The 8,569-nt window shown below is 44.2% G+C and overlaps 1 protein-coding gene across 1 annotated transcript; it reads right to left on the bottom strand.

The window, feature by feature from the left end:
- Window positions 1-2,224: 2,224 nt before the first annotated feature.
- LOC149428896 (E3 ubiquitin/ISG15 ligase TRIM25-like) lies at window positions 2,225-4,093 on the bottom strand. The gene has a single exon (XM_089666966.1). The coding sequence runs from the start codon at window positions 4,091-4,093 to the stop codon at window positions 2,384-2,386; it is 1,710 nt and encodes a 569-aa protein (XP_089523092.1). The 3' UTR covers window positions 2,225-2,383.
- Window positions 4,094-8,569: the final 4,476 nt, after the last annotated feature.

Raw genomic sequence — 8,569 nt, 5'->3', positions numbered from 1 at the left:
ACCATTCCGACTCTCAGGAATGACACCGTAGTAGAAACAAGAAGGAAACAAACAAACAAATACAGAGAACAAATCCGTAACAAATAGGATCTCAGCCGCGATGGGAACGCAATGAAAACCGCATTGTACTGTGTTGGGTAGTACCCCTCAGGGGCAGGGCTTACACCTGTGACATGACATGTGGGCGGGACCATGAAATGGCGGTATAGGGTGAATGTTTGGCATTGGTCAGTGACCAGGTTCCACTCTGGAGACGCTCTGGTGGTGGTAGAATGTTATGCGTGGCTTTGTGGGAGAATGTCGCACTCTCCGAGACATTGCACCCTTTACTCTAGGCTGTGGATTGTGATGATCGACTCATTCTGGGGACCATCAATTTAGTGGGGTGACCCCAACGTCCAATCATTTTGTGGTTTGTTATTGGGAGGAGATCGGTCCCGAGTGGCACGGTGCGCTTAGATAAATCTGTGAAAAGCTGTAAAGAGGAGAATGGCGCAGGCACAGGTTGGGGTTTGGGCGCCATTTGCGGGATTCATTCTTGGAGGTGACAAGAATGAGTTGTCATGGAGACATGTGGAGGGATTTAGGTATCACATAGGAGGGTTTTTGCACCATTTGCGGGGTTCATTCTTGGAGGTGACAACAATGAGTTGTCATGGAGACATGTGGAGGGATTTAGGTGTCACATAGGATGGTTTGGGCGCCATTTGCGGGATTCGTTCTTGGAGGTGACAACAAGGAGTTGTCATGGAGACATGTGGAGGGATTTAGGTGTCACATAGGAGGGTTTGGGCTCCATTTGCGGGATTCGTTCTTGGAGGTGACAACAATGAGTTGTCATGGAGACATGTGGAGGGATTTAGGTGTCACATAGGAGGGTTTGGGTGCCATTTGCGGGATTCGTTCTTGGAGGTGACAAGAATGAGTTGTCATGGAGACATGTGGAGGGATTTAGGTGTCACATAGGAGGGTTTGGGCTCCATTTGCGGGATTCGTTCTTGGAGGTGACAACAATGAGTTGTCATGGAGACATGTGGAGGGATTTAGGTGTCACATAGGAGGGTTTGGGAAGGTCATGGATTCCATCCATGGTCACATCTGGGTTTGTACCCTCAGGTAAGAGGCCAGGAAAGAGCTCTCGGGGATCTGCTCCCGATTGGTCGGTTTGGATGAATTCTGCAATGCCTCTTATTGAGTTTTGTCTTCCCTCCCCTCTGTGAGTGTTGTCTTCCCCCCCTCTATGAGTGTTGTCTCCCCCCCTGTGAGTGTTGTCTTCCCCCCCCTATGAGTGTTGTCTCCCCCCTGTGAGTGTTGTCTTCCCCCGCTCTATGAGTGTTGTCTCCCCCCGTGAGTGTTGTCTCCCCCCCGTGAGTGTTGTCTTCCCCCCTCTATGAGTGTTGTCTCCCCCCTGTGAGTGTTGTCTTCTCCCGCTCTATGAGTGTTGTCTCCCCCCCCCTGTGAGTGTTGTCTTCCCCCCTCTATGAGTGTTGTCTCCCCCCTGTGAGTGTTGTCTTCCCCTGCTCTATGAGTGTTGTCTCTCCCCCCATGAGTGTTGTCTCCCCCCCGTGAGTGTTGTCTCCCCCCCCATGAGTGTTGTCTCCCCCCCCCCCGTGAGTGTTGTCTCCCCCCCTGTGAGTGTTGTCTCCCCCGCTCTATGAGTGTTGTCTCCCCCCCGTGAGTGTTGTCCTCCCCCCCATGAGTGTTGTCTCCCCCCCGTGAGTGTTGTCTCCCCCCCCTGTGAGTGTTGTCCCCCCCCCCGTGAGTGTTGTCTCCTCCAGACTTTGCTTTTGCTGTGTTTTATCTCTGTTCTCTTTTTCTTTTCTCCTCCCCCACATCTCTCCCAACATTCTGCTTTCCCTTTGTGATCCGTCCTGCTGGGACCTGAAGAAGGAACATTCCCCGAAATCTCGTCCTCACAATTGTATGTTAGTGCAAATAAAAGACGTATCCCGTCAGGACTACATGGTTATTGACAGTTGAATATATGACAGTTTTTTTACAGTAGCAATAAAATGCAGATAATTATTTGACAGTGAAAAATAATTTTTGGTCATAAAAAATGAGTTATTTTTTACTGTTGAAAAATTACATTTATTTTTAATAGTTGAAAAACAAGTTTTTTGAGTTGAAAAAGTACAGTTTTTTGGACAGAGGCAAACAATTAGTTATTTTTTTTGTTAGTTAAAAAACATTTATTTTTGACAGTAGAAAAATGAGGGTTTTTTCGTCAGTAAAAAAAATGATATTTGCAAAAATTGACAGTTATTATTGACGGTTAAAAAAATGATGTTTTTGTTGTCATTTAAAAAAATTGTTATTTTTTGTCAGTAGAAAAATGAGTTATATTTGACATTTGAAAATGACAGGTAATTTTTTACATCTCTCATTTATGGCTCCTCCCACATATCTTTATACAACCTCCCACTACATATACGCCGGCATGGAGGGGCTGAGTGAAGGTGGTGGTGAAGGTGTGGAGGTGTCGGATCGGGTCACACAGATCATAGAAGGAGATCCGCCCGGCCTCATAATCCAGATCTATCCTGACTCTGGTACTGGAGACACCGCCGGGGAATGGGGTCCTGTTACTGTCATGTATCACTGAGTACTCATCACTCCACAACCTCTCCAACACCCAGGACTTCTTATTATATCCAATCCATGACTGATCTCCTCCCCTGTCTATATTGGGGTAACACATCCCGACTCTCCAGTGATTTGCCCCCCCGACATCCACGTCCCAGTAATGTCTCCCGGAGGAGAAGCTCTGACTGCTCATCACCTGAGAATAATCCTGGAATCTCTCTGGTGTTTCTGGCTGATTCTGATGTGTTGATGACCAGGATGCAGTTTTCCTGTCATCTGATATATGTAGAAGATTACCAGCTGTCCTCACATCCAGTAATATGTCTGTAACCCCCAACACCCCCCATGTTTGCTGTACAGCCCCAATATTTGGTCCTCCAGTGGGGGAGGGTTTGAGGCGTTTCCTGGATGGTGGACCATTGATGGGACCTTTGCCCTTTGTAGTAGAATGTGGAGAGACATGTGTGCCTGTACATTTCTGTACATTGACCCCAGACATGATATCAGATAAACCCGTGTGTAATGTGTGTGAGATCCCCCCCACATCCCCATCCCCTCCATCATGGAGGAGGTTCTCATGTCTCTCTCTGTCCTCATCATCTCCATCCTCAGTATCACACAAGTCACCTGTGTCTGATTCCTGTAGGACAGTCAGTAAATCCGTCATGTTACACAGCTTCTCAATGTCCCTCATCTTCCTGGACAGCTCCTCCTTCTTTATTTCCAGATCCCGAATATAATCCAACATGGGACGGGAGACCCGCTCTGCCCACCCGGAGATGTCCCTCAGGACTCTCTTCTCCAGGTCTTCCAGACGTCTCCTGAGGTCTCTGAACAGGGCAGTGACTCTCTTGGTTTCATCATCTGCTTTTCCTTGTACTTTCCTCCTGCGTTCCTGCAGACTCTGGACTCTTTTCTCCATCTCCTCTCTCTCTGTCATCAGTTTCTGCAAAACATTCCTCAGTTTCTTCTTCTTCATCTCAGAGGCCTCCTCCAGAGTCTCCACCTGGTGTCCCCGATGTTCTCCGGCCAAACTGCAGGACACACAGATACAGGTGGAGTCCTCGCTGCAGTAATACTCCAGGATCTTCTTATGGATGGAGCATTTCCTGTCCTTCAGGGAAGTGGTGGGGTCACATAGGACATGTTCTGGTGACTTGCTGTGGACTCTCAGGTGGTTGTCACACAGAGAAGCTTCACACAGCAGACAGGATTTCACAGCCGGTACAGGAGTGTGAATACAGTAAGTACAGAAGACCCCGGACTCCTCCTGCTCTGGATGGGTAGACTGGAAGTTCTCCACTATGTTACGTAGTATTATGTTCCTGTGCAGTGCAGGACGTTCCTGGAACTCTTCTCTGCATTCAGGACAGGAATAGCCTCCAGACTCCTCCTGTGTATCCAACACATGGCCAATACAGTCCCGGCAGAAGTTGTGTCCACATTTCAGGGTTACAGGATCTGTATAAATGTTCAGACAGATGGAACATTCCAGCGAGGTGTACATTCCTAGACAGGGAGAGGCTGGGACTGAGACACATAGCTAGAAGAATTCTTCTACAGAAGGACACAGACATGTAATAAGTAGTGACGGGTCCAACACCCTCCTGTTCGGTTCGCGGTCCAACATATCAACTTGACGAAAGTTCAACCGAAATCTTTGAACTCAATGCAAGTCTATGGGACTGGAACTTGTAAATGGAAAAGTGTCCATTCTGAAGGCTTTTATGCCAGTTATTGGCCCCAGAAGTGGTATGGGGACTCGGGGACGGCCCTGAGGGACAGGAATCAGTGGGGGAAAGATCAAGAAGTACCATTTTTAAAGGGGCCGTCATTTTTCATTGCTTAAAGTAAAAAAAAAATGAAAAATTTAATTATCATACCTGGGGGGTCCCCATAAACTCCCTGCAAAGTTGCACATCTTTACAATGTATAGGACCTGTAAAAATGGTATAGCGAGCGCTACAAACAGAAATGTGTAAGCAGCTAGAACACCAAAAAAGGCAACCAACCAACCTTACAATAATCAATAAAAAGAGAAAAATAGGTGCAGCGCTATAATCAGAATACAGAAGAAATTCTCTATAAAATATATATGCATCTAAATGCCAATGTTCAAAAAGATAAAATCGATGCAAGATGTGATATAATGGTAAACAGTGCGCTAATCAATGAGAAATGTAGAGGCACACAAAAAAAAGTCCTCATCCCAGATCAGTGATTGTAAGAGAGATGAAATGAAAAATCCTAGGAACAGATAGAGTGCGCACTCACCAGAGGTGCGTTTAAATAACGCATGTAGAGAAGTATATTCTGCAAAATCTCTCCAACATCAGAGCTCTGGTCAGATCGCACTCCGTACTATCCTCTGTTTCACCACGAAGAACAGTAGCCAGGATTCATCAAACCGTGTAGGCGTCAAAGATGCTCCTTAGTCCAGATAGGCACTGTGGGAGGTGGTGCTCTCAAAGAGAGCCCAATAAAGGACGCCACATTGTGTGATGCTGTATGACTTGGGTTTATTTAGTCAAAAGGGTGAAACAACAAAAAGTTACTGACCATAAAATGTTGGCCACATATAGTGGCTAGATGTCCATAAGCTGTAGCCCCTCTGACGCGTTTCGTGCGATGCACGTCCTCAGAGGGTCAGGGCTTACAGCAGGACATCCTTCCCCATCTATTTATGCACAGAAATGGCAATCGCGCTAGTCGCGGCAGCCATTTTGCCGGCGTCTTGCGCATGCGCAGTAGATCGGCGCCATTTTGCCATAGGACACTGAGGAAAATGCACCTATTCCCCTAGTGTCCATTCAAAATATTATAGAACATACAGGGCAGGCGCCATGTTATAGGTGGGGAAAGCAGAGTCTATTATAAACGCCGATCAGACTGCTAAACAAAATAAACATTGCTGTTCTAACTAAAAGGAGCATTATGCTGTCCAGGAGCATTAGCTTCATACAAAAAAAACCATATCCATATAAAACTAGGTGATTTACTGCAATACGTTTATGTTGTATATATGTGTATATAGATGCATGTTGCGGAATTTGCATAATATAAAATTAGGGGAAATTAATCCTTATTCTGCTTTACATTAAAATATGAATGTGAATAATCACTAATAACTTTACAAAAAGATTTAATAAATATTAAAAATCATGATAATAAATAATTATAAAATAATTATGCGATGGCCATTTCTGTTGTGATAAATGGATGTAGATAATATAGATACATTAAAAGCTAACATATTTTATTAAGTATATATTTAAAAATAGGTCAGTACGTTATCATCAATTTCATATGGTCAGAAAAATAAAATAAAATAAAACATCAATACTGATACATAAGCATAGTAGATAATAAGACTCCCTAAAAACATATATAAAATTGAATTCACAATGACAAGTTATGTTGGTGTTGTTAATAATAGGACACTACCATCCGCATCAACTCAGACAGGGCAAGAGTATCAATAATTTCAGGACAATGTAAACGCACATTAGCTGTCATCAATGAAGCAATTCAAATCAAATTCAATATTGTGGCCTTTTGGATATAAGGATCCAAGGTCATATATCCATTTAGATTCTAATTGTGAGATCGCTCTTTTTTTATTTTGTCCTCTCCAATGTGCGTTTATCAATCCTATACCCATAAACATTAATGATGTTGGGTCTTGGTTGTGATGCGTTTTATAATGGAGAGATAATGAGTGATCTTTATAGCCCTTTCTGATATTATTCACGTGTTCTTTTAAACGATCTCTCAATCGTCTGGTTGTTCGTCCAATATATTGTAAATGGCAGGGGCATTGTATTAGATAAACAACATATTTACTTGTGCAGGTAATAAAGTCGTCGATCTTAAAAGTCTTGCCGTTTGCTGTAGAGCTAAAACTTGTATGTCTGCTTGTATAGTTACTATTAGTACAGATCATGCACTTTCTACATGGGTAAAAACCTTTCATTTGAGGAAAGAAAGGAGCATATATAGGGGGGTCGAGAACATTTGGGGCTATTCTATTCCCCAACGGAGTGGCTTTTCTAAAAGCGATCTGTGGTTTATCTGGTAAGAATCGTCTTAAAACTGGATCTGACATAAGAATCTTCCAATTATTACGCATTATCCTGGTGACAGACTTATGTTGAATAGAATAGTCTGTCACAAAAGGACAAATGCGTAATAATTGGAAAATTGGAAAATTGAGAAAAAAATTATTAACAATTGTGTAAACCGAGGCGTTATTTTCAATGGATTTTCATTCATAAGCCAAAAATTCTGTTCCCCGAGGCGTTGGGACCCCGAGGTACGCCTGCATTAGTATTGTAATCCTTTGTATTGGGATACATACAACCAACATACATGTGAATTGGTAACATAGCACAACATGTGTGTCACATGGGAGATATCTGGTAGTTACACTGACCTTGCCCAGGGACTTCGGGTGGATTCACACCACAGAAATACAGGCAGGATTAGTGTCACAGCTCCGTGGATTAGTGGTTAGCACTGCTGCCTCACAACACTAGGGGTGTCGGTGTGAATCCCAACCACGGCAATGACTTTGCATGATCTCCGTGTGACTACCCTAACATACATGTGCTGGTGGCAGCATCTCTGCTTTCTGTGTAATGATCCCTAGAATGTGAATTAGAATGAGGCCTTGTCTGTTCAATCACCTTCAATGCTGCACCGTATGTGAGTGTCAAATGATGGGAGGAGATAAGGGCCTGGACTAATCATTGATTGGATAATGCTGGTTTGCACTCTGCCCCCTTTTGGGAAGGATTTGTAAAGCAAAGAGCTGAGAGAGAGAAGAGTGAGAGAGAAAAGGATTAAAAAAATAATAATAAAATAATGGCATGGAGTCCCCCCCCCCAAATCCATAACAGACCCTTATCCCAGCATGCAGATACCGCACGCCTTCAAAGATTTATTTCCTTTGTTGAATTGCCTGCTTGGTTCACACTAGATGCAATTTAAATTGTGCTTTTTGTTGGCAATTTCACCGTGTTTTCTGTAGATTTACCAATGAGTTATTGCGTTTTCAATTGTGTTTTCCATTGCGGTTTCTATTGTAGTCTAGATGTGAAATCGCTACAAAATGCTAAAAAAGTTAGACAAGAACGATGCTTGAAATTGTGCTGCAGCAAATCGCTTACGTTAAGACACTCACATCCACATTCATTAGATCGGATATCAGGTACAATTCCCAAATCGCACCTGAAATCGCACCCTGGATGCGACTTGGCATGCGATTTGCATGCCCTGCGACTTGAAAATAGCATGCCAAATTGCACCCGATGTGACTGGGGTCTAACACCACAGTCACATCTAATACGATTTGGAAATTGGGCAACTTACAGTGAAGCCGCACGCAGGGGCGGACTGACCATTTGAGCACTCGGACACTACCCGAGGGCCTGGGGTCAGTAAGGGGCCCCATGAGATGCTTCTGGTGCCTTTCATTGGCTTTTTCATAGGCTGGACGAAGACACAGGGGCCCCATGATCCCCTATTGCCCGGGGGCCCCATGAGTTGTCAGTCCGCCCCTGGTCGCACGATTTCAAAATCAGATTGGATGTGAATGGAGCCTATAGTGGACAATAGGGTGCGACTTGGCCTATGATTTGCAAGTCACCTAGCATGCAAATCACATGCCAAATTGCACCCGATGACTGGGGGCCACCCTGGTCACATCAAAGCGGATTTTGAAGTGGTGAGACTTACACTACAGTCACATCATGTGATTTACAGTGAAGTCAGGTGATTTCAAAGTCGGGGGACATGCTGATTTAAAGTGTGATTTACAACACATCTGACACAGATCTCTCTGCAAATTGCATGAAAAGTAGTGTATTCCTTACTTTAGAAATTGTTGCGGCTCCGACCAAGTTTGAACCACACCAATATGAACGCTCCAATAGCGGTCACATGGAGTGCGACTTGCCATGTGATTTGCATGACATGCGACTTA

The sequence above is a fragment of the Staurois parvus genome, unplaced genomic scaffold (genome assembly GCF_062004578.1).
Source record: "Staurois parvus isolate SC_StPar_1 unplaced genomic scaffold, SC_StPar_1.0 ptg002942l, whole genome shotgun sequence".
NCBI classification, from domain to species: Eukaryota; Metazoa; Chordata; class Amphibia; order Anura; family Ranidae; genus Staurois; species Staurois parvus.
This window is presented reverse-complemented; position numbering and strand designations above follow the sequence as displayed.

Coding starts and splice junctions, on each gene's coding strand:
- LOC149428896 (XM_089666966.1), bottom strand. CDS start 4,093: ATGTACACCTCGCTGGAATGTTCCATCTGTCTGAACATTTATACAGAT.